The 26,150-nt window shown below is 42.8% G+C and overlaps 1 protein-coding gene across 2 annotated transcripts in view; it reads left to right on the forward strand.

Moving 5' to 3' along the window:
- Window positions 1-6,366: 6,366 nt before the first annotated feature.
- Window positions 6,367-26,150, forward strand: part of LOC126392718 (FERM, ARHGEF and pleckstrin domain-containing protein 1-like) — an 88,670-nt gene continuing 68,886 nt past the window's right edge. For both annotated transcript variants that reach the window (XM_050048296.1, XM_050048297.1), the window contains exons 1-2: window positions 6,367-6,592; window positions 11,133-11,339. In XM_050048296.1, coding sequence (XP_049904253.1) covers window positions 11,160-11,339 — 180 coding nt within the window. In that variant the 5' untranslated portion in view covers window positions 6,367-6,592; window positions 11,133-11,159. The remainder of the gene's footprint in view (window positions 6,593-11,132; window positions 11,340-26,150) is intronic.

The raw sequence follows: 26,150 nt of genomic DNA on the forward strand, positions 1-26,150 counted from the left end.
GCACCTGCCGATGAGAACGATTGACTCTCTAATTAGGAATGTTTAAGGTTGAAATCAGTAGGATTTGATGCTTTATTTAGAGCGACTTTACACAGTTAACTAGATTCTAGAGGCATAATAACTGCACAACAAAGCCCTTAAATATTTTACAAGTGATACGTTTTTATTAGACAGAAGAAGCCAATAAATTTAATACATTGTGCTTGTGTTTTGGGGTGTTTTCAAATGATCTCATTTAAGGCCTTTAAACTTAGAGACTCACTTTTAATTCTTGTTTATTGAAGAGAGAATGGCCTTATGGGAACTGCCGGGGCAAAGAGTGCAGGCTTTAATCAGAGAGTGTTAAATACTAATCAGGGACGTGATTCAGCCAACATAAAGATGAATACAAATGTTGCTGATTTCAGCAGATTACTGTTGTAATGAGATGTGAATTAAGGTTTTATAATTGTTTAATATACATACAGCCAGTCACACAGACACACTCACACACAGCCCTCCCTCCTCCATTTCTTCAAAGCATCGATTGTAATAAAACATAAGCAACTGGGGCATTTGCAAAGGGAGTTCAAACAGAGCAGACAGCAAGATTTTAAGTAAGCCAGACTAGCAGCGCATGCAATTAGACTGTAGTTAGTGTGTCCTTTGTGTGTGTGTGTGTGGGTCCAGACTGACTGGAACAGTGGGGGTTGGAGAAATGTAAAAGTCTGGCTTTGGCGCTAATGACCTGGTATTCAAAGTTGGTGGGAAACGGTGACAGGGCAGGAGATGCAGCTGCTGCAACGGAGATTAAAATAGAAATGGAATCTCATTTCCATCTTCCATCCCTTCTTAAGCTGAATACACCCTCAGGGAAAGATATTGTGAAGAAATGGTAAAAAGTGTGTTTCATGTGGCTGTCAGGTTGAACAGACCACTGGAGGATTATGCAAACTTCTCAAGGTTTAGTAATAGATTTGTACATATATATACGTATATGAGTATGCATTGAGCACCCCAGACATCCCTCTCCCCAGCAACGCTTTCCAGCTCCTCCTGGGCGACGCTAAGGTGTTCCCAGGCCAGATAAGATATGTAGTCCCTCCAGTGTGTCCTGGGTCTGCCCCGGGGCCTCCTACCAGTGGGACGGAGCAGCGGTTCTACTCTGAGCTCCCTCCAGATGTCCGAGCTCCTTACTATCCTGGTGGTTGGGCTCCTATCTCTAAGTGAGCCCGACCACCCCATGGAGGAAACTAATTTCAGCCGCTTGTATCCATGTTCTCATTCTTTCAGTCGCTGCCCAGAGCTCATGACCATAGGTGAGGGTTGGGAACTATTAAAACCACTGCTGGATGGAGTGAGTAACAGCGACTATCTCGTTACAATACAATGGCCAAGGTGTCAACAACGATGTATCTTGGCTGTCCACTTGTGTTCAGATCACCATAACATGTTAATACCAGGTCTAAACAGGCTACACACCACCTCAGCAAGTAGTTTGAGTGATCGGATCACAATGCGTCAGGGCGGATGTTTACACTTGTATTTAGTGCTGTCCACTTGTGATCAGATCACCCAAAACCCATGTTAATACCAGGTCTATACAGGCTCCATATGAGTTACTGCCTGCCTGAACTACCACAAGGCTCCGTTTATAAGACCATCATTTTTGTAGTTCTGTGCTTGCATGTTGAATATTCTTGAGTTAATGCGTCAATCAAACTACCACATGTAACCTCTCTCCGTGACAGCTTACCGGCTCTGAACCGTAGTTGGGAACATGCTGGCTTATGAACATTGAATTAGCTCATTAGCTCGTTATTAGCTAGTAACTAGCTTCTAGCAGTGCGGACCACTCTGCAGAAAGAAGGATGGCGTAGTGTTCAGGTGCTGTTCACCAACAATGGCTTTATTGCAGTCTTCACCACAAAACAACAAACATAGCCTTCTCATGAGGTTGAACTGTAGCCCTTAGCTTATCTAGACACTTAATTCTACTGGCTAACATCACTCTTTGTCACCTGCCGTCTTCACCATGACACCCCAAGAGAGTTGCTCCCCTCCACATACACAATGAAGCACACATCACACACTCACTGGTTATTAACAAGGCCACCACCCTTAAAGGGGAAAAAAGGGTGAGCCAGTAGCGCGCCCAACAAATCTGGGGTCAGGTAGTATTTCAGTGTAGACAAATACTGCACAGAGAGTGGGAGGATGTGTGGGTTAATGGGGGCCCAGAAGCTGTTGGACTTCATTTGAACCCCTTAACCTCGAGTACACAGTGTTGAAGAAAAGAAGTTGGCTGAATTCTGGTTATGTATTTGAAAGCTAAGACTACTAACTGGTATGAATTAATGAGCTCTAGAGGTAATAGATAAATGTACAGTGACCTGAGTGGAAGTCATGTAACAGACTTACAAATAAATAGTAGTCTAAAAGCATGTGTTTATTCTATATGTACAAGTGTTTCCTCACCCTATGGTGATCAGTGTGAAGTTGACTCGTGATTTCGTTTACGATTACATAACATAACGGAGATCACGAAGAACATGGTACATCTTAATTGATTACATAACTAATCCAAAGCAGCATTGTCTCTTGCCTGTTTTCTCTTTCTTGCAGCAGCTCTCACTCGGTTTTCGCGCTCTCGCTGAAATGTTCATCTGTGCCTCAGTTCCAAATCAGTGCCTCCAGGGGGCCTCTGAAGCTGCCAAGACACTGAGTGTGATTTCTCCATCTTCAGTCCCACACCACCAAGGCGTAGGAGACTTCTCTTCCTGCCAGTGAGAAGGTGGGCGAGCAGCAGACATGAAATAGAGACAAGAAAGGGAAAAAAAAAAATCCCAGTTTCAGCTTTCCAACACAGTGCTTGTCTTTTATCCCTGTCCCTGCACGCAGCTACATACATGGAGGAGTGGGCGATGTGGAGGTTCTGGTCCCGGCCAAAGCCCCAGGCCACCATCCCTAAAAAAGGACAGTAGAAACAGGGAATACAAAGCACTGAGCACTTATACAGCAGAATAGTTCCAACATGTACAGCTTTATGGTTATGTAGTGTGGAAAATAGATTGTTCATGGAATGATTAAATTAATCCAGAGGGGTGGCCAGAGGTGGCACAGTCCCCCCTGAAATCTGATTGGCCGCCCTGGCTTGTTGGAGGGATGTCTGTGTTCAGGGGTCCATTTCCCCATAATCTGTGTCATGACGGTTGTTTGGAGTTACAAATAGCAGCCATTTATTGACAATATTTCACATTAGAATATTAATCAAAGGCATTTATTTGGCGTTCATTTATTACACTAAACAAATAATGTAACCATCAATAATGTACTGGTTTATATTGCCATGAAGAACCTGGACAGTCTTCAGGGGTAACTTCGGTACTTTTCAACTTGAACTCAATGTTTTTTCCATGTTTTTGTGTATAAATGACTACACACAACATTTAAATTGGTGCAGTATTCAGCCAGAGGGCTGCAGCGGGCAGCAGCAAAACAAGCTGCAATGTAACCACAAGGGGCAATTATACACCATCAATTCACATCCACTAAAAGTGTTTGTTTTTGCCACTGACAGGCTCCAATTGTCAATATAGACCTTTTTGTTAAAGAGTAAGATCCTTTTGTTTGACCAGAATGACCCCCAACCAACCAGACTCCACTTAAATAATCAGTAATTTAAGCATGTATAGAGCCAGCATATTTTCACATCTGACTGGGTGAATTAAGGGTTCATTTCAACCAAACCAGAGTTGGTGATTGTTGGAACAGTGGAAACACAAACCAAGACATATTTTGTGAGGGTTTCTTTGCTTCTGTCAACTTTGAACGAAGTGTGTTTTATGGTAATAAAATTACTGCTTATTTAAATGGAGTCTAGTGGGTTTGGCACTGGCCATCGCGGGGCTGTTTCTGGTTAAATAAAAAGGCTGGCCTCTGTAGGGATCCTTTCCATAATGTTATCAGACTCTTATGATAATAATCCGAGCCTGTGAGTCGCAAAAACAAGCACTTTTAGTGGACGTAAATTGTTGGTGCCTTGATGCCCCGAGTGGTTACATTGCAGCCTGGTTTGCTGTTGCTGACTGCAGGCCTTTCCCTCAATAAAGGACTAGTTTCAAAATGTGTTCCCATGAGTCACTTAGACACAAAAATATGGGAAAAACATGGTTGAAAAATACCAAAGTTACCCTTTAACTTTGGTATTTTTCATTGCATTTTACTTATTTTAAAAACAGCCTGGTCCCCTCATTCAAAAGTTCTGTCCTCTGGATGATTCTGTTTAAGGGATCTTGGAACAGTGTGCTGCTGAAACAGTATCAATCCTCAAACTGGGACATGCCATCGGTTTTCCGATGATATATAACTCAGTTGTGGAACAATCCACGACTTGATTGATATTACAGATCTCTTGTTGGCTATTACTGCTTTTTTCTTTTGGACAGTAAAGTCAGCAGTGGCTTTCTTTTCCTGGTGACAGGACTGCAGCTTACAGTGGTGTTTATGTGGCAGAGTCACAGTCATGTGGTTACGCATGAAAGGAAGGAAGAGCTAACTTATAATTGCGCTTCAACACTTTAATTGCACTCAAGTTATCACATGTTTGAACTTTGTAAGACCTGCTGGACTTGTGATACTGCTGCCTGTCGCTCATGCTTCGTGGTAAGCCAAAGCACCCTCCAGTGGACCCTGGATAAAGTGCAAAGTTTTAGGTGGTATTAAAGGCCAACATCAAGCACCAGAGAGGGCAAGACAGGCTTCGTGTCATCTCGACTCAAAACCACATGCACTTCACTGATGCAAATGAATTTAGGCTTAGTCATAGCATTTTATACTGCAGACGAAAAATAGTGTCTTTCATCTGTTTTGCAGCTGTCCTCGAGCAAAACCAAACATTTCTGCCAACTCCAGTGGATGCTGTTACGTGGCTGACCCTGTCTTGCTATACTGACAACGAACAGGCCCCACAGACAGTATACACAACCAAGAGGGGACGGCCTGCAGGGTATCACCCACTCCCACTTCTTTAGTGTAAATAAAACATAGAGTATCTGTTTTAATCCAAGCAAGTGCTTGTTTGACAATATTTGAAATGTATATATATGCTTTTCCATGAATGTATACATTAGTCAGAGACTCTGCATTCCTTTGATACATTCCTATATTTATATACCATAATAATTTAGCACCTTGCTTACACACTGACTTTTATTTATACTCTCTGGAAAACTTTCTGAACTTCACCATGGGGCTAAGAGGGATGGTCAATGAAACATTTTCATAGAGAATATAAATTAGCCTCTTTCTCAAACCCCACTGACTCACAGGGAGGTCGGTTATTACAAACTCGTGCTGTGCAGACAATTCTAACCCAGAGATTTTTAATTCCAACATGATTAAAAATGTCACATATGTCAGGCTGATTGCTGATTACTTGCAGGGTAATCGAGGAATAGACATATAATTTGAGGCAGCCAACAACCAGCTTTTATACATCTGAAGAACTTCTATAAAAAAAAAAAAAATAAACTGCTTGGCAACGACCAGGCGTCTAATTGAGACAGACATTTATTTATCAAAGTGTGTACCCACACCAGCCTAGCAAAAGGGACTAGGCCAAGGGTGCCAAAGGGTCCAATCCGGCCTACCAGATCACTTTGCACACCTAATGTTGATGCACTTGTGCAGGCTGCGAAGTTTCAGGAGATACTTCATGTAAAATGCCGGCTAAAAGGGTTTTCCACTCTGACCAGAATACAGCTCTTTGAATAACAATGAATACTTAGAGTGGTCATATTTAAAGCTATTGAACGGTGTGCAAAATAATGTCAACCACCAGCTTTGATACAAAAGAATCTGTATCAGACTTCTATCTTAAAATAATATTAGTGGAAGCCTGCTGCTGAGGCACTGACAAAACTTCAGACTGTAAAAAAGGGGGGAAATTTGAAGGAGTTGTTATTCATAGGTTTTTATGCAGTGGTTTCACTGGTCTGGCCCACTTGAGATCAATTTGAGCTGTATGTGGCCCCTGAACTAAAATGAGTTTGACACCTCTGGACTAGGCGGTTCATTGATGTTTTACAGGTAGCTCCATTTTATTCAGGAGGAGGCAGACATCTTTATGGCTGATATCTCCATCACTGAGCAACTCACACCAAAACAGTTTACTGATAACAGGTAAGGGGTAAAATATGTAATTTTGATATGGGGGTTAACTGCTCCTTTAATGGGTCACAAGCCTAAAAGCTTGGTAACTACTATGTGAATGTGGTTGTTCCAGTAGACACCGCTAGATGGTGCTGCTGTTCTTCCGTGTCCCGCTGCTGCTTAGAAGGTGGAGGTGCTGCACCTCCTTCATTGTCTGAGTAGAAGGCACCGGGAGTGGATCCGCCACTCGGTTCAATGTAATCCCGTCTTTCCCCGGCTCACTCACTCAGTCGTCCGCCATGGCGACCGCAGAAAGCCTCCTCTCCGGTCCGAGCCGCATCTAACAACTCCACCGGGCTTCTCTTATTGTAGTCAGCACCGCTGGACGTGGATGTAACACCTCCTTTCAGCTGGGAAATACATAACGTGTGGATACTAAGCCCGCATTTCGAGAGAAGGGGTAAGAATCGTGCAGCCCGAGTCCTCACCCTGTGTGCTCTTAGGGAAGTGATTCAACTTGTTTGAGGAGATTAGGGTTAAGTCCTGGGAGTATCTTTGCCGTGTTGTTTTGTGATCCTGTGGATTTCGAGGGAGGGAAATAACTATGAGTGTGTAGAAAAATCTCCCATGTGCAGCCGGTAACTGTCCTATTTGTCCTCCAGTGCGGCTTGCATTGCACAAATATACCTTAGCTGTATGGATGCGTGCAGGCGCCGCAGTCGGCTGATGTTTCGCGGCTCATGGCTCTCTGTGTGACATTTAAATGATCAGGAGCTGTGCGTTTCATATCTGTCACTTAGTTTCCATAAGGTGTCCAGGTGAGTCCATGCATTAATGTCACATCTACAGTCCTGTCTGATAATGTCCTGAGGATTACAGCAGCCTGCTCTATTAACCTACATTACATTAATGGTGTGAACACACTACCAGGCTGTGTGAGGTGGGAAGGACCTCACTGACTGTTGGGTTTCACCATTTTCTGCACTATTTTCCTCAATTATCATCCAGGCTGGTTTAGGAGAGGCTTAAATGGCAGCCAGGCTGTGGTTACAACACGCTTTCTTCCAGTTAGATGTCATTCTTTTCACTTAACGAACACATGCAACCCTGCCAATTATACGCTGGGAACTTATAGTGATTCATGCATTGCCAGCCACACCCAGGTATCAGTGACTGTTGCAGAACACAGAAGAAACCGAGCTCCTTTTTTATTGTGGAGCTTCCCTCAGGTAGACAGCTGGCTGTATCAGCCGCTGCGGCCTCTGGCCATTCAGCTGTCACTAAAGGATTCCAGCTGTGCTGTGTTGGACCGCACCAAGGGGCCCCCGTGTGCCCCTGCACACAGAGGAGCCACTGTTACAGCCCCGGAGACTCTGCGAGCCAGCAGTCACAGCTCCATGTTACACACTCGTGGGGAATTTCAAGCAAACAAGTTCAAAGGCAGGGTGAGAAACACTCAGGGGTCTGTAAATGTCCCTGTGGCTCCACATACTGGGGGACTGTGCTTCATGTCACACTGTGGCCCCCTGGAACAAGGTGCCAGCTGTACAACCGGTGACTGTTCAGTGTGTTCGTTTGGACCTGAGTTACCCATTCAGAGGAACACGCAGACCTCATGACTGGTTGATAAATGATCCCTGGTGCAGGGGAGGGTACGTGTTGGCTGAAATAATCACTGTCTACTCTTTCACTGTCTTCGGTTTCGCTGGTGCTTTGTTGGAGGAGTGTCTGGTTACACGGCATGCATGCGCAGGGCGTATGAGACACACATTTACAGACTTGGCATGAGACACTCGCCAGTAATCAAGGCAAGGGCCACTGCGTGATGACGGGGTGAGGATCAGATGTCATAAATGAGTGGGTTGAATTAAGAGAAATGTCTGTTTCCATTCATGATCCAGGTGACAGCATTCGGTCTGGTTTCCATCAGCCTCGAGGGAGTATTAGTTGGCCGATGAGTGTACAGACAGGTGCAAATGATGATGACATGCTTTCTTAACACTTTGGCACTTATGTTTGGGGTTCATTTGCCTTTTTTTATCAAGCCTAAATCTGCTTGTTGAATCCCGTTTTTTTAGCTTTAAGCATTTATAAGTAACCAGAGTTATGAATAAGTTCATCGGGAAGAACTGAAATTCAAACAACATGACATTCAAATGTGTAAAACTCAGATAGACTACGTATTTGATGTTTAGTTTCAAGACTAATTGCTCTCTCCTAACAAAGATAAGGACTTGAAAGGAGCATTTTTTAGCCTTGAAACTTCACAAATCTGGATATTTTGAAGCCAGCTATCAGTAGTGCTGCAATGATGAGTCTGTTTATTGATTAGTTAATCTACAGACAATTGATCCCGACACATTTTTGTAATTGTATTTGAAAAAACAGCTAACATTTGCTGGTTCCAGCTTCCAAAATAAGAAGCTTGCTGCTTGTCCCTGTTGTGTATCACTGGAAGTTGATTATCTTTGGACTGTTGGTCAAATAAAACATGCCATTTGAAGACGTGTGCTTGGACTATCGGAGCTTGTGATCGACATTTTTCACACTTCATTAATTATTGACCAGTTGATCAATAAAAAACTGCTAAAACATTGACAGCGTAATCAATAATGAAGATGATGCAGCCCTTCTTGTTAGCCTTGTTGCATCCAGTCCCCCCAACTACACCGTGCAGTGTTTGACTGAAAACTTCTTCTGAGCCTCTGCTAAGCATCAGGCAGACCATCATCAGACAGAATTTAGTGTATCCACTGTCCTTGGCCTATTTTCGCCATGCACTCTGCTGGATTACATTATGCACTCCTTTTGAAATGCCTTATTCAGCTTTCAGCTTAAACTTGGCAGCAGTCATTCACCTCTGCGGCGGCTGAACAACTGCCCACTGGCCTCAGTACTCTGATGAAGCACTTGGTGAGGTCTCAGGATGACATCAGCCTGCTGGAATGTGCAATGAAGAGAGAATTAAGCAGGACAGCAGGGCCTTGGGGGATCTGGCTGTGGATACATGCGGGGTGGATAGCAGCCCTGCTCATGTGTCAACTCGGAGTGAATGAGTCCTCGACTTTGTCCAAACACAGTCCTGCACCTGGGACAAACACAGAGTTACACTGCAGGTTATTCCAGATTCTGCACCTCGACTTTGATTTGAATGTCAGATGGGGCGCTGCTTTGCTGGATGTGGCAGGGCGGTGTTTCTCCATTATATTGTTGCCAGACATAAGTCCTGTCAGAGCACCTCAAGGACTGACACTGACATTAATTTCAACTGTTATCCATTATTTTTAGGTACCTATTTAAATCATTATCCATTACTTTTTCCTATTTCATGTGTCATCCAATACATTATGTAACTACTTTAACTGTTATCCATTACTTTTACTTAACTATTTCAACCGTTATTGATTACTTTTAGGTAGCTATTTCAACTGTTATCCATTACCTTGGGGTAACTATTGAAGCCGTTAGCCATTAACTTTACATAAAGCTAACTTTTCTTTTTCAGTCAACCTATCAATGTGTCACATGGAAATTATACAAGGTACAACTCCAGTGAAATGTGATCCCCTCAGCTACTTTAACCTGTTACATTGATGACTGCTGCTTTATAATTGTCCATGTTTCCAACAGTTGTCTATTACTTTTAGCAGTTAGCATTGTTAGCATTGTCGCCTCACAGCAAGAGGGTTCCTGGTTCGAACCCCCCCACCCTGGGTTCAAGCCCCTCTGTGCTGAGTTTGCATGTTCTCCATGTGTCAGCGTGGGTTTTCTGCGGGTACTCCGGCTTCCTCCCACAGTCCAAAGACATGCAGATTAATTAGTGATCCTAAATTGTCTGTAGGTGTGAATGTGAGCGTGATTAGTTGCCTGTCTCTACGTGTCAGCCCTGTGATAGTCTGGCGGTCTGTCCAAGGTGTACCCAATGTCAGCTGGGATAGGTTCCAGCGCCCCCGCGACCCCCAATAGGATAATGGAAAATGAATGAATGAATGAATGAATGAATGAATGAATGAATGAATGAATGATGTGATTTTCCTAAAAAACAATATATTGACTCATACAAAAGTAACCCCCTTAATGATCACTTTTGAGCCACTAGAAGGGTGTGCAGGTTTTATCTGGAGAGACCCTGCCTACTGCCTGTATGCTCTTTTTATTTTGCTATGTTCGAGATGCTTCTGGGTGTAGTGTGCAGGTGAGGTCGGGGCCTTATACAAAAGGTAGCGACCAGGGTCGGACTATAAACAGCACACATCCATGTGGAGGCTAAAAATTGCGGCCCAAGTGCTGAAAAAACTAAAGTGAATCTGGGGTTGGCTTTCACTTTCGCTGACGATGCTGTTTAAAAACAGTAGCCTAAAATTCAGCATAGTATAGGGCCTGCTTTTCAAAGCAACGGAATAATAGTTGGAAGCTGTATTACAATTTTTACTCTTTGCTGTCTGATGACTCAAATCCACTACTCATTCATTCAGATCTCCTGCAGTGTCCTCACGTCCTTGCCTTGATACCCTTGAGACCAATTAAAACCCAACTAAGTATATGTCTGCATGTCGTTGGCCTTAATGCCTCGCTTTTACGACTTCCCATTCAATTGTCATTGTATTGACGCTTTGATTTTACACTTTGGCCTCGTGATTCATTTGTCAAATCAAATTAGGGCTGCTTGGTTCGGCTTTGAAATCAAGAACATGCTTGGATCCTTTTTTTTTTCTTTTTTTTTTTTACAGTAATTGGTTCTCCCACAGGCAACAATTATCAGCCATTAGCGGCGAGTGCAAATACTGCATTTGCAATTACTGTGTTAGTGTGACACTGAAGGTTGTGCAGCCCGTCCTCTGGGCTCTGACGCTGTCATTGTATTTCACCTGCTGCATCACTGATGCTCTGTAAGAGGAGGTTTCTTATTACTTTATGTAACTCCTTAGTTGCATTATTTTGGATATGCATGTGCATGTGTTTGTCTCCCTGACTTTCCTCTCTTGGCCTCTCTGGTGCAGGCTGGGCAGTGAGCATTGCAGTGCATCATGGCAGAGCCAGACCCAGAGCCAATGGCCTCTGGAGCAGGGCAGCGTCTTGGAGCCCCGGAGACTCTTGGCATCAGTACATTGGACCCCGGGCACAGACCGCCGGCCATGCCCCCTGGACGACAAGTCACCATCAGGGTCCGCATGTTGGACGACACAGAGGAGCTCTTTGACATCTCGGTGAGTTGTTGCAGCCTTCTTGCTCAGGCACATTTCTTGATGGGAATACTAATGTCGGCTTGGGACTCCTCATTATTGCACAGTAGCCAAGAAGCGTTTCCCGTTTTCATCATAGCAGCAGCAGTCTGGAAACAGGTTGGCATGGCAACTGCATGATGTTAAGTTGTTGAATGCACGGATGAAACTGGAGGGAACGTTTTAGTATGTCAGGGTTCCTTCAGTTTATTGTGGTGGTATTTCTTCACTGCTTCCTAATCTCCCAAACTGTCTCGAACCTGTTCTGCAGCTGTCATCTATTACTACATATTTTTTCCCTCCACTGTGTCCTCCTGACAACCTTTCAGGATATTATTTGGAAACCATGGACACCATTGTATTTCACAGCTCTGTCCCATATTGGTGTGGTGACGTGGGGACGTGTGGGAAATCCATGTGCTTTCTTAGCAAATGTAAAGAAAGACAGCAGGTACACAAAAGAGGAAGAGGAAACAATACTTTTATGTCTTTGAATGAGACGAGCTGCCATTTGAATTTCATTCATGACTTCAGGATTTAGAGGATTAGCTTTCTCATCACAGATCTGCATTTAGACATTCAAGTATAAGCCATTTGCACGGATTATGTAGAAGTTGAGCTAAAATTAGATACTTACTAATTTTGAATGTCATTTTATAAGCTGATAATACTTTCAATGCAAAATAGACATTCATGCTGTACAAACTGAATGTATGGACAAAGCAGATCATTTGCAGAGGCCATTTTAAGTTGTGCAATTTAATAATTATCGTTTTATGTTTTACTTTTCACCTTGTTAAAATGGAAATAGACAAGTGTTCTCCTTTACTTACTCTGCTTTGTCATTATGAAGTAAATGTTGATTGCACAATGTAATGGCTATAGAATAATGACACCATCAGTGTTTAGATCGGTTCCCTGTAAGCTTCGCTTTCACTGTGCAATTCTGCCTGCCTCCAGGTATGATCTCCTGGGAAGATAGAGGTTTGATTTACGGCACACAGAAAGTGCCTTTACCATTGCGCAATCTAAACAGGAAGAGGATAGCGCTCTTCTTTTCCCCTATACCTATCAGTAGCTATCCCCAGTAACCAAGCAGTATCATTAGCCCCTTTTACACTGCATAGCGGAATGGGGGGACAGAATTGTCTTGCCTCTGAGCTAGGAATGGAGGTAGTAACAACGTAGAAACAATGTCTGTATAAATGGGACAGCCTGCAGGACGGGATCATGGGCGGCATGGGTGTGATGTTTTGACGTGTTATGCCAGCAACCCACTGCGGGAGATTTAAAAAGCAGCTGATAGCAGTTAGTGGCTAACTCAAACAAGTTGAACAGTGGCCGAAAATGTCCACAAACCATTGTTATGGTTTATAAAACACTGCCAATGCCTTTCCTATATGTCACTCTAGAGGCCAATGCCGTCGTGTTAAATGTCACGACCGTCACGCCTTGTTTGCTTCCCACTATGCTGGCATGATGTCTAAAATCACACTTTGGAGCGGAGTGATGCCGCTGTCATTTTTTTCTTGCTTCTAAGGCCCCGTTTATATGACAACGATTTCAACTGAAAACGGTAAACTTTAGTTGCGTTTTGGCCGATCGTTTACACGACAACAGCGTTTTGGGTGCCTGAAAACGCAACGATTTGAAAACGGGTTCCAGAGTGCAACGTTTTGGAAACGGCAGCATCTCCGTTGTCATGTAAACTTGCAATATGCAGTTCCTCTGAAAACAGACTTATCGCACATGCGCATTACTGTTCCAGTCACTAGGCATGCCGACCATCACAACAACAATGCCGAGCTGTGTTTGTGCTGCTCACCCTGTTGATTTGAGGTGAAGTGTAGATCTGTTACTGTAGCAACTCCACCTCATCATCCATCCAGACAAAGTTATCTGTGCATGCTTTCGCCATTGTGTCTTCTTTGTTTTGGTTTGTAATCACGGCGTTGTAGAGGAAGGCGCTTCAGCGCAGACGCATGGCGTCATGCCGTGGTGTTGCTTTGCAAATTTACACTGCCACCCATTGGCCTGGCGTGCATACTACAGCGTTTCCAGTAGATTTTGCGGCTCTGTGTGAACGGGGATTGTTTCAATAGCGTCATCATATAAACGCAGAAGTTTTTTAAAACGCAAAGGACAGACTTTTCCGTTTTTACTGAATTTGTTGTCGTATAAACGGCCCCTAAATGCAAAGGCGGTGTTAAGAAAGGACCTTGTAACAGCCCTATAGCATGACCTCTGTGTTAAAAGGGCTATTGTAAGTTCTTTGCAGTTACTTTTTCCAGTAGCAGGAATTGTGGACATAGGAACAACCAAAGTAACTGTGGAAACTGTGGTAGTTGTTAGACTCTTAGGGAAATGGAAAGATTTGGTTGAAACCAAAACAGTGCTGCAGGGCTGACGTGTATTTGTAGGCCGATATGGAAGTTAACATCGCCCTGGTTCCCTCATCAGAAAGCCCATGGGATAATTCCATTGGATTTTAGATTTTTGTAGAAAATAAGCTCTACAGCAAACAAAAGTTCATGATACTTACACATTTTTTCAGAAAGATAATCTTCACAAATTAACACCACTTCCATGATTTTTGAAGCGTAAGTGCAATTACCAGAAGTAAACGGCTAGCATTAGGCTAAACAAACTACACCACAGTTGCATGACTTTAACATTGCCTCCACAACAAGACTTTAAAGCTGTGTTCGCCAGGGTTCAGTGTAATGATGTGCAGTATCATTAAGCTACTTGTTAGCAACCTTCTTTTTTAAATCATGTAAAGGCTTCAGCATTTATGAGTGGGGTATTTACTGATGTATTTTATGCTGAACAAAACTTGAAAGTCTCTTAAGCTTGTGTAAACCACAGACTGTATTTCAGGCATCCAACCAAAACCCATTGACTTCAAGATGAGGGAACTGGGAGTGCTAAAATGCTAACTTATTTCCAAGTTGTAGGACTCATTCCTGCACCTCTCTGTAGTACATTCCTCTTACAAGTGGTGCCTGTGTAAAACCTGATAAGCAGATTCCTCTGAGCTCCACTGTTGTCCAAAAACTCGTAAAAAAAACATGAGACAACACAACATTGCACAGGATGACATTTACCTTCATAAGGATAAATATGGGCACTGTAATGTCCAGCTCATTAGTTCAAAGTGTATAAATCCACGGCAAAAGATAGTCCCCAACAAATACACCATTTAGTCTTGTTGGTGTAGCATTTGCTAAAAACTACAGTGTCCAGCAGGTTTAGGAAATTATTGAGCCTGATTGTGACCCATGTAAGTCTTCATCCGATGGGATTGGAGTGCCACAGACGGGGTAGTTTGGTAAATCAGAACGTATTGAGAGACAGACTAATGCATTGTTGGTTATATGGTTTTGGTCTTTTTATGGGATTCACTGACAAATGTAGTACAATGTCAGCGCTATTCTATGAGGTGATGAAAAGATGATGAGATACATGGCACTCTTTCCTTCAGCATTCCCCTGAACTTCCTCTGTGTTTTGGAAAGGTGTCCTCGGACCTTGATTTAACGTCAGAACATCGGGTGGAGTATGAGAAAATACTGTTATTTGTCTCAGAATAGAAGAACAGCTACATTCTGTGACCACAGTCCTTCCTGCCTGGAAGAGACGAATGAGATGAGTAGATAGAGGAAAGTGGAAAGTGGTGATGGAGAAAACCAGATACAGCGGCAGCCACAGAGGACTCGTTTAATGTGTATGAATGGGGCTCGGCACTAAAGCTGCTGAGCTTTACTGACAGTTAGTGAGCGTGCAGCGCAGGACGAATGTGTCCTTCTGGCTCTTTTCCAAGGCAGTATGGGTAAATGTTGCTCCTAAAGCGGGCGGCAGGGCTCCCTGTGCATGACTGCTAATCTTTCTAGTGGTATCATGTGTTGTACCTAATACTTAAGGCTCGCTAGATTCTCACCGTCAGGTCCCATTTGATTGCCCTCATTTAACCCACATTACTTTTTGTGTACTTCGGGTTAAGTGAGGCGTTAAAGCCTCGTTTGTTTTTATTTTACAAGACAAGGTTCTTGGGACTGTTCTCACTCCGTATGCTGCTTTTAATGTGCCAAGTGCTGCATCTGCTTCGTCTTGTCTCAAGTTAGAACAATCAGTTTGCCAATGGCAGCCTTTCGAAATTGAATATCATCCAGCCAGCAATGCCTACATCTGATTTGAGGTAGAGCAGGTGAGGGAGGGATTTCATTCAGCCTGCTTTAGGGCCTGTAATCTGTAAAAACCTGCAGTGAAACTTGACTCTCTAAGGCTCTCAGAGTAGATAGCAACCTCAGAGTTTTGGTAGCATACACTAGTTTTTTATAGAGTTTTGGTATCCCAGAGTATTTAAGAATAATCTACCCTCCAAAGAATCCACACTGATGCTTTATATTTTTTTGACATGATACATGTCAGATTTGTATATACGGCAGCTTTAGTTTAATCTGTCTTCTTAGTCCTTATCTCCTTTTTTCCACTTGCTGTCAGGTTTCATACAGTTTGATACAGAGATTACGAAACAACAGCACGATCCCCAGAATAAAAAAGCACTGCAGTGAGATTCCTCTTATGTGTTTGGACAAATGCTGAACCGAACAATTTGAGGCTACAAAGCTTCATTCATAACATTGGCATTCGAATTCTAGATTATTCGAATGCTGCACATCTTTTTTTTCTTTCTTTTTTTTTTAATGTGTCTTTTCATTCAGTTTATAAACCTGGTGTTTCTGCACAGTCACAGATAAAGATTAGGCTACACCAGTATTTCACTTCCAGTGGTGATTGCGTAGGATTGTTTCCGACTCATCTGACCCAAACACCTTTTAACAACTCAAGTAGGGCTGCAATTAACAATTACTTTTATTTATGAGTAGCCTGCCAGCTATTTTCATGATTAATCAGTTCATTGTTTAGTCTAGTAAAATTTAAAAAGAATATTAAAAAATGCTCATTACAACTTTCCCAGAACCCAAAGTGATGTCTTTAATATGCTTCTTTTATCCACCCAGCTATCCCGAAACACAAAGATTCTTCATTTACTATCATACATGACAAAGAAAAGCAGCAAAATCTCACATTTAAGAAGCAGCAGTAAATGTTTGACATTTTTGCTTGAAAATAGACTGAAATGATTAATTGATCAACAACATAGTTGGTGATTAATTTTCTTTTGATTGACTAATCGATTAATTGCCTTATCATTGCTGCTCTACACTGTGTTGAAAAGTCTAAAGGTCAAATGTATTGAAAAAAAGAAAGATATAATAATTTCCAAAATTCACAGCATGTTTTTATCTAAAGAAATATTCTGTTTCAGTCCATATTTGTCAGCGTTACGGCTTCTAAAACCAACATTTTCACTGCAGTAAAAAAACTTTTTGCACTCCCACTTGCTGCACACAAAGAAAGACACACACCTGTATTAAGGGAGCGGTCTGACAGCACCATACATTACATTTATTTATTAAAGAAAGATGATTTAATTAAAAAAAAGAGACTCATTTATTCAATATGATGAGTTGTTTTATTTATTTATTTATTTATTTTTTAATTGATTTTATTTGAGAATTTTTTTAAGGTGAAGATTTCATTGTTGCAGAAGAATTTCCAATGTTGGAATAAAATCGTGAGAGTTTTACCTCAGTTGGTGCGTGCTCTCGTGATCTTGATACCTTGATGTAAGGTGGTCATAAAACTTTGTCCGAGCTGTCATTCTTTTTCACATCTTGATGTTCCTCTAAAACTAGATGTTTAATACTGTCGTAACTTTTTTAGTCTTGGCTCATGCAAGTAGCAGCAAACCAGGTACACAGTAATCATGAAGAAACACCTCTCGGTTATCATGTGCTGTGGAAAAGGAGGAGAAACTGGTGGAGTTGTGGAGTGAACAAGAATCTGTGATTAATTTGGCATGTATCCGATCCACATTGAAATGGTTCTTTCTCATTTCCACTGTCTCCACCTATTATCACAGTGCAGCTAACCAATGGAGGCTAGTGTGGAGTTGAGACGACAAATCCAAATTGTAAAGTTAGTACTACAGGGATTCTATTGATGTCGAATTGACAATAACACTGTCGACATGCAACACTTTTTATCTTCTGGTTCTAGTATTATGTGTTTTTGCAGAAACTTAAAGAATTTCTAATATGTGATATTTTTTATTGGAGTTTGGTGTGATATTTTCCACCAGGAGTAGGATGGGAAATAATCTGAAAAGGAATCTAGTTGTAGCCTTGCTAAAAATGCTAATAATGTGTGATAAAACCTCACATTGTCTTCAGATGTGAGAGGGTGTCAGACTTTAGTCTTTTCAATGTATTTTCAAAGTGTTCTTCTATACGGTAGACATAAGTTGGCCTTCTTATAGACGTAGCAGTGTCGAGATGATGTAGTTGAGCTGGTGTGATGGTGAGCTAGAAGCAGCTTTTGTCACTGCAGCTGAAGATGCTGCTCAGGAGGCGGTAACAAAAGGCCCCCGCCAACAGAAAGCTTTATTCATGCTCAATTTAACACACATTATGTCCTCTATTTCAAGTCAGCACTGAGATAAAAATCTCAGTGGGCTTGATATTGTTTGTGCCTAGAGGTGTGCAAGGAGTACATTTTCTCCAGACATCAGCTCCCATTTGGGGCGGAAAGATCGGTTATCTTTTCAACAGAAAAACAATGCAAAACAGGAAAAGTTTTCATGTTTAGTTCACTCCTAAAGACAGAACGGGATACTACACTTGTCGAGATAATGAAGATAAGTCCCCTCTGAGCGCAGAGATGCCTCACAGGAATTTGACCTGCCAAGGATGTTTGGATGGTAGGAGTGAGTTGCTCGACTTTCGCAGTAACTTTGTTTCGTTTACATCAGCTCCATCCCAAAAGTCTCATCTTTTTTTTTTGGTCCAGCTGACAGTGGAGGATACAGAAGACGTACGTCAACTTGGCTCAGATCCTGCTGATGTTAATCTCTCCCCTGCAGCAGGAGAAGTGAGCAGAAGTGAGATAACTGCATGGTCTACAAACCACATTTGTCAAGCAATTATCTAGTCCTTTATTTCTCAGCAGGAACATACAGTAATGTTCGAGAAGAGGCAGTTCATCTTAGGTGATTTTATAGTCGGAGTGACTCGAGTTAGGATTTTTTTTATGTGTCTCTTTTAGAAAACATAAAACGTCTAACCTCACTCTGTAACTGATACCTAAGGCTTCAGTTCCTGCTCCTCTGGTTCAGAGGGGTAAGTTTCCACCTCAGCAGGCAGAATATCAGATGGTCGAGAAACAAAAAGGGGCCATCGAGCCATCTCGTGGGTCACATACCATGCTGTGGCCTACTTAGCACTCTGGCTGTGAACACACTTGTGTTGATGCTGATGATGTTTGGCTGCACAAACCTGGACAACAGTCGACTGGCATTGATTAATAATCACACTTGAGCCAAAATAATTGTGCGGTTGCACTTTTTACCGCTATGGATTTTCATGGAATTATTGTCAAATTAAAATGGGCAGCCTGCCTCTGTCCAATTTGGCTGTGCAGAGTTCAGTAGAGCAGGAAATCCAGACTGTTCCCCTCAGTCTGTCTTGCAGTCCTTAGGCTAACGTACAGTGACTCTGTCTGTGCTGATGTTTTGACGCTCATGAATGCTGATGGCTGGTGGAGGCTCTGCAGAAGTTGCCTGTGAGGAGTGTGATTGTAGCATGGATTTAGGGGTTAGGAGGTGGGGGATGGGATGATGAAGGCAGAGTGGAGAGAGGAGAGTCATGCTCATTCCTGTGAATGAAGGAAACAGTCAGGCTCCATTAGCCAAACCTTACTGCTGGAATACCAACGAATACAACCTAACATTGAATGTTTCACTTCCCATTTAATACTGACATTAGCAGCACTGGCGCTGAACATTAGAAATTCAGACACAGCTCTCTCTCATGTTGGACTACTACTTCTGTTCTTCCTCTCTAACTATAATGAGCCACTAAGGACTGCAGTCCGTCCTCTCCAGCCATTGCTTTGTCCATTACAGTCACGGTATAGCCCCTTTTTAAAAGGCTACTGTGCAGAGAGACCTCTCCAATTCATTAATTACAGACCCCTTCATCTCTCGGCATTTTCATTTGCTTTCCATATGAGATTTTTACCCAGCGCAGTCTCATTAAACTACAATATATTACTTTTGCTTTCCTAATTACTGATTAAGTCCACAGCAAATTAATACACAAGCACAAGTAAAACCCATTTTTTGCCACATTCGGCTGGTCCACCTTTTGGGTACAAGCTAAAATATCTCTGCAACTGTGAGATGGATTACCAGGAACATTTGTGGTTCCCTGAAGAAGAAGATGAGTCTGAATTACTTTTTTGAGTCCATGATTTGAGCTCTAGCGTCACCAGCAGGTTAAGATTTCCACTTATCCAGGAAAATACTTAAACACTTACTAACTTAAATACAATAAAACGTTTGGAAAGACATTCATGGTTTCCTTATAATGATGTAATGACTTAATTTATCCCCCGACTTTTCATCTAGCACCATCATTAGGTCAACATTTTAATTTGTCCACTATTTATTAAGATCAAAATCTTGCAAAACTAATGAAATTCACATGAGCCTCGTCTGTACTTTGCACTTTTGTGTTACTTCACCTCCCAGATGAACATTTGTATATGAATTACTGACCCAGTATCAAGAAAACCTTTCCTCCGATGAACGAAGAATCCAAAAAGTTCTTGATGTATTAAAGTCATAGGGAGTAAACATCCATTTACAAACTCTCGCACAACTCTTGCAGTGTATTGCAAGTCTTATTTAATCAGTTGCATGCTCAGTACTTCCCAAACAGGTAGCTCTTGCAGACAGGGAACTGAACTGAGTCAATCTTATCTATGCTCTTTTCAGAACCAGATTCCATTGACAGAAACAGTAATTTTACCTCGCCAAACATGGGAGCTGCTGGTCTACCGCTGCCTTGATCAGTTAGCCTTGATCAGCTAGCTCCTGTGTTCAGTGAGGTAAGATTACTGTTTTTTTGTTAATGGAGTCTGGCTTTGAAGAGAGCTTTTGAGAGGTAGTGAGGAAGTGATGTTTTGATGGTAAAATTTTTTTTTACCATTTTTGGATTCTTCATCCTCAAGCGAGAGTGTTCAAGTATCTCGGGGTCTTGTTCACGAGTGAGGGTAGAATGGAGCGTGAATTGGATCAACAGTTTGGTGCGGCTTCTGCAGTGATGTGGGCGCTGCGCCGGTCCTTAGTGGTGAAGAGGGAGCTGACCCGGAAGGCAAAGCTTTCAATTTACTGGTCCATTTATGTCCCAACCCTCACCTATGGTCATGAAGTCTGGGTAGTGGCCGAAAGAATGAGATTGCGGATACAAGCGGACGAAATGATTAGAGATAGGGTGAGGAGCTCAGACATACGGAGGGAGCTCGGAGTAGAGCCGCTGCTCCTTCGGGTCGAAAGGGGTCAGTTGAGGTGGTTCAGGCATCTGATCAGGATGCCTCCTGGGCGCCTCCCGCTGGAGGTGTTCCGGGCACGTCCCACTGGTAGGAGGCCCGGGGCAGTCCTCATCTGGCCTGGGAACACCTTGGGGTCCCGCAGTAGGAGCTGCTGGGGAGAGGGATGTCTCGGGTGCTTTGCTCGGCCTGCTACCCCCGCGACCCAGCCTCGGATAAGCGGATGAAAATGGATGGATTCTTCATTCACTGTGGAGGCATGCGGGGAAAGTTGTTTTATGAGCAATTCATATACTAATGGTCATTTCGAGGGAGAAGTATTCCTTTAAACTAAGATGGTTAATCTGACGTGCTAAACATCAGTACGTGCATCAACATTGTCATCGTGATCCTTTTAGCATGCTAATGTTTTGGCTCTTAGCCCAAAGTGCCTCTGCACCAGCAAGTACAGCTTCACAGAGCAGCTAGCATGGCTGTAGACTCTCAATCTTGTTTCACATCCACAACGAAGTCACAAGACATTGTACATTATTAGAGTAAAGATGTTCTCAGCATTGTTTTCTGAACTCAGCAGGCACTAGGTGGGGAACATCAGAGCAGAATGTGGGGGGTGTTGATACTCTCAGCATCAGCTTTCGATCACTGAGTGCAGATTACAAATCAGTGGATAAAGATGTTTTTGGATGCCCCTCCCTGCTGTATTTGGACTCAGTTAAATATCGCCCTCTGATAATCCATCATTGTAAGATTAACCACTCCGATCTGATACTAGAAAACGTTGACATCTACGTTGCTCCATGGGAGCTTTTTAAAATCTATGTGCAACGTAAAGCCGTCTCTCCATCCTGGCAGGAAGCATGTCTGAGGTCGACCCACTGAGTCACAATCGTATTAGCTACAGAGTTCATGTGACAGGGTGTAATTCATCTCTCACTGAGAAGCTGACCATGCTGACCATGATCTCAATGCATCATCCCCATGGTCTGATCCATAGTTTATCACCACCATTTCTAACATTTGTCACAGCAGAGCAGATACAGAGGCATGCACTGAGTGAGATACGAGATGAAATCAGGTATGTCTGTGACTAGAGATATTCAACCGATATTAGGCCACAGACACAGCATCTGATCCTTGAGGAGATTTATTTTTTTGTTTACCCAATTCCCATAATTAAAGCATGTTTACAGGGCAGCAGGGACCACCCAGGCTAAAAGGGGCTATGTCACCATGCTTTAGAGCAAGACCCTCACACCAGTCCAGAGGGCTTACCATCCCACCAGTTGCCACTCTATCCCCCATATGCTACCACCCATTCATTGTGATGGGAAGCAATTAGAACGGCTCCAGTGTGCCTTGTTGTCAGCTGAATGGCAATGAGGGCCTGACTTAATGAGTACAAACATGATGAAGGGCTTCTTTCAGCCTCGTCTTCCACAGCTTCAATATGGGTAGCTCAATGACTGACTTACCAGCAGCATGGAGGAGGAGCCGGGATGTTTCTGTTGCCACCTGTTGATCAATGGCCTCTCCCACACACAGTGTCGGCTGTAAGAGGTGTATAAATAGCTAAATTTTCAGCACAGGTCTGAATACCAATTACTTAATTAATTGGATCGGCTAATGCTCTGCGAGCTGATCAGAGTGCTCATTAAATATGACATTCATGCTATTGTCATTAATATATAATACAATGAATTAATTACATGAATGGGTGTGTCAGTTTCATTGTGAAGATTCTGAACATCACGGTTATTTTCCTCACGGTAGTTCATTAAAAGTGTTTTCACGGAAATGTGAAGTAACTTCAGGTACGGTGGACACAAAGGAGCTGAAATGATTAATTGATTAGTTAGTTGACAGAAAGTCAATTAATCCCAGCTTCTTAATTGGGAGATTTTGGTGCTTTTCTTTGTTTTATGTGATTGTAATTTTAAAGGTTTTGGGGATTTGGGACTGTTGGTCAAAGAAAAAGCTGTTATAAGCATCATATTAACCATATAATGGATCGCTTGATTCATCTGATAAGTCAATAATAAAGCATAACTAAGATATTATTGGTGCACCGCTATCAAAGATTGATGGGAATATCATGCTTTGAAGAATTCTTTCAACACTTATTCAGTGTCTTGCTGAGAGTAAGGTGAGAAGTTCGATACCAACAGCTAGCCTGGCTCTATCCGAAGGTAACCAAATCTGCATGGCCGTACCTGATTTGACTATTTGTTCCTTTTTATTCCTTAGGGAGTTGAACAAGGTCCGGCAACATGTTTAGGGTAACAGAGACCTTCACATAATATATTAAACAAATCAAGTTAGCCCTCTAAGCCAATGTATCCAAACGATGGATCAACAATATTTTTCTGCTGACACTAGATATCAAACAAAAGCTAGAGAATATAGTGTTTTAAGTTGTTGTGAGCTGGAAAGTCATTAGAAGAAGACAAAAGACAACATTGCGGTCAAAGCCTCTCCTCCTCTGGGCAGCTGCCTCCGTCTCACTCAGGGTGCTTTCAGACCTAGAGTTCACTAGCTTTGGTCCAAATCAGGGACTTATTTCGTCACAAAGTTGTATAATTACCTAGAGTTGGTTCGTGTTCTCACGGCAGCATCTACAAGCGGACCAGATAAAATGCCTTGCACAAGAAAGCTGCTCTTGATTGGTCAGAATTTCCATGTGGGAAAAATACAGGAAGTAAAGCAAACGTTGAAGAAGAGTACACTTGCAAGATAAATGTGACACTTTCTAATGTCAAAATCACGTAGGAACAAGTAAGCACTCTCAAAATAAATACACTTGTGAGGTGCACGGCCAAAAACAGTGAAAAAGGGAAAAACGCCAGCACTCTCAAATGTCCTTTTAGTAAGTTTAATCGACCAGCTTTCGACAGAACTGAAGAAGACTTTCTGTTGAAACGTCTGTTGGGTACTGGTACTGCCATCCAAGCTGGTCGATTAAACCTACTAAAAGGACATTTGAGAGTGCTGCCGTTTTTCCCTTTCACACTTTCTAATGTCACAATGGAGGAGCAACCACGCAGGTTGATTTTAGCGCTGGTCATCGTGGACTATATTGCTGTCATTGTTCATTTTAGTCAAACCATGCAGTTTGAAAACGAGGTGCGGCTCCAACTAGAAAACAATGTTTTGATGCATTGGATGTGCTGAATGTGCATATTAAGGCAGTACAGGAGGAGGTGCACATTAATAATCCTCCAGGACTGTAACATGCTCATGTTTAACCCAAACAATGTGTCATGTGACTGCAGTTGGTTCGGATCGAGGTCGGGACATGTTCTCACCACAAAAGAACCACATCAGAGTTTGTATGTAACCGAGACCACCTCTTCAAAAAGGTCTCAGTCCGGTTGTTTTGGTGCAAACCTGAGTGCGATTGCTGTGTTCACACCTGCCCAAACAAACCTCACTTAGGGGGCAAACGCTCTTGAATTCGATTGAACTGAATCAAACAGGGCAGGTGTGAAAGTACCTTAGACTGATTCTGGTTCTGGGTCCTCAGCTGCCTGCACCAGAGAGCACCGTGAAAGTGAGGAACACTCACTCTGCAAGTAAATCTGGGGGCTGAAATGTCCCCAGAAGTACACTGCACACTGAATGTCCAAAAAAATGACGAGTCAACTTGACGAATCTCAGTCGACTGAGGGGTCACTGACTGATGATTCAAATCTTCAATCTTCTGCTGATAAAATTAACTCAACACAACCATTCATGCTCACATTCACACCTACGGCCAGTTTTAGAGTCACCAATTAACCTGCATGTCTTTGGACTGTGGGAGGAAGCTGGTGTACCTGGAGAAAACCCACGCTGACACGGGGAGAACATGCAAACGTAACACAGAAGGGCTCCCCCACCCCAGGGTTCGAACCCCCCACCCTGGCTTCAAACCAGGAACCGTCTCTCTGTTAGGCAACAATGCTAACCACTCTACCACAGTGCTGTCATCTTTTGTTTGTGTTGGCTTTTATTAGAAAGTATTACTCTTATAAAAATCTGAATAAATGCTAACTGACATCCTCACAATCAGTGTTATTAAAGCTTGTATGAACAGTATGTGGAAAAAAAAGAAAAAAGGAATTTCATCTCCTGCACAGTGAGAAATGTCAACATAATTCAAATTCAAGGCGCATATTATTTGTGCAAATTACAGACTGCCAAAGGTCCACAGTATCTCATGTTCCATGTTGTGTATTTTCAAACACGACATGTCGACTGTAAACGAAGGCAGGGCTCAGAGGGGGGATGACAGTCTAGTCTTGAAGCAGTGTGCTAAATCCTGTTACACTAGGAGCTGCGGTGGGGACACGGTCTGCTTCCCCAGCCTTGCGGCGCTTAGGGGGGGAGAATTGACAGAGGTGGTGGTGGTTGAATGATTTGGGCGCAGAGGATGATTTGGCACCAATCTTCCTTGATGAGTTGTCATTGGCAGAACATGAATACAAATGGGATTTGATTGGCTGTTAGAGGATTCGTGAGAACGGGGCAGCGGCTGTGCAGCCCAAAGCAACCAATCCAACTCTGTCCAACTCTGTCCTACCATTTACACCATGTCAATGAGGTTTCTAAACCCATTACTGTCACTCCCCATTCCCTAAGCTGTGAGATATATTTAGATTGACTGCTCTGTCACTGTAGCATTCCCCTGATGCAGATGGCCATTTTTAGGTGTGCCTCTGTTGTGGAACTAAAGGAGCATTCTAGGAGAAAGATGCGAGGAGATGGTGACCATGGCACTCTTCCCCTCTCCCCCCTCGTAGAGGAAGCTGGTCTTTACAAAGAGTTGTGAATGAAAGAAGTGTTGGAGACAGTGTACAGATAAATAGCGCCTCTCTGATTTTTATCTCCCATGTCACCCGAGAAAGTGTTTGCAGCCTGACTGTGGAGACAATCAGGAAGAGGCCTTGATACAGCAAGCAGGCTGGGAATTACCAGCATCCAGACATCTGATGTTTGTCACTGCTGTCTGTTCCGCTAACATATTACATTTGTTCACTTTAGGGAGCCTTAAAATAGAAACATTTCTTGTTTCTGTTCTTTAAGACTGCTGTCCCCACAGTATTGCTTCAGCCCACTTTAATCTGTTGTTATTCTCTCTCTGTTATTCTCTGTGGCCTCCTGCCATGGGAAGGAATTATTCGTCGTTTATCATGCCTGCCTGTGCTTCTCGAAAGCACCTTGTTGGCACGACTGCCTCGACCTTTGAGCTGCGTGTGTGTGCGCTCCCTCTGAGGTGGTAGTTTGGATCCCCAGGTCACACCCTCTCTGCGTACATACATCGCTATGAATTTCAACATTATATGAGTCCATGTTTGAAAGGCCA

This window comes from Epinephelus moara, chromosome 7 (assembly GCF_006386435.1).
Source record: "Epinephelus moara isolate mb chromosome 7, YSFRI_EMoa_1.0, whole genome shotgun sequence".
Lineage (NCBI taxonomy): Eukaryota > Metazoa > Chordata > Actinopteri > Perciformes > Serranidae > Epinephelus > Epinephelus moara.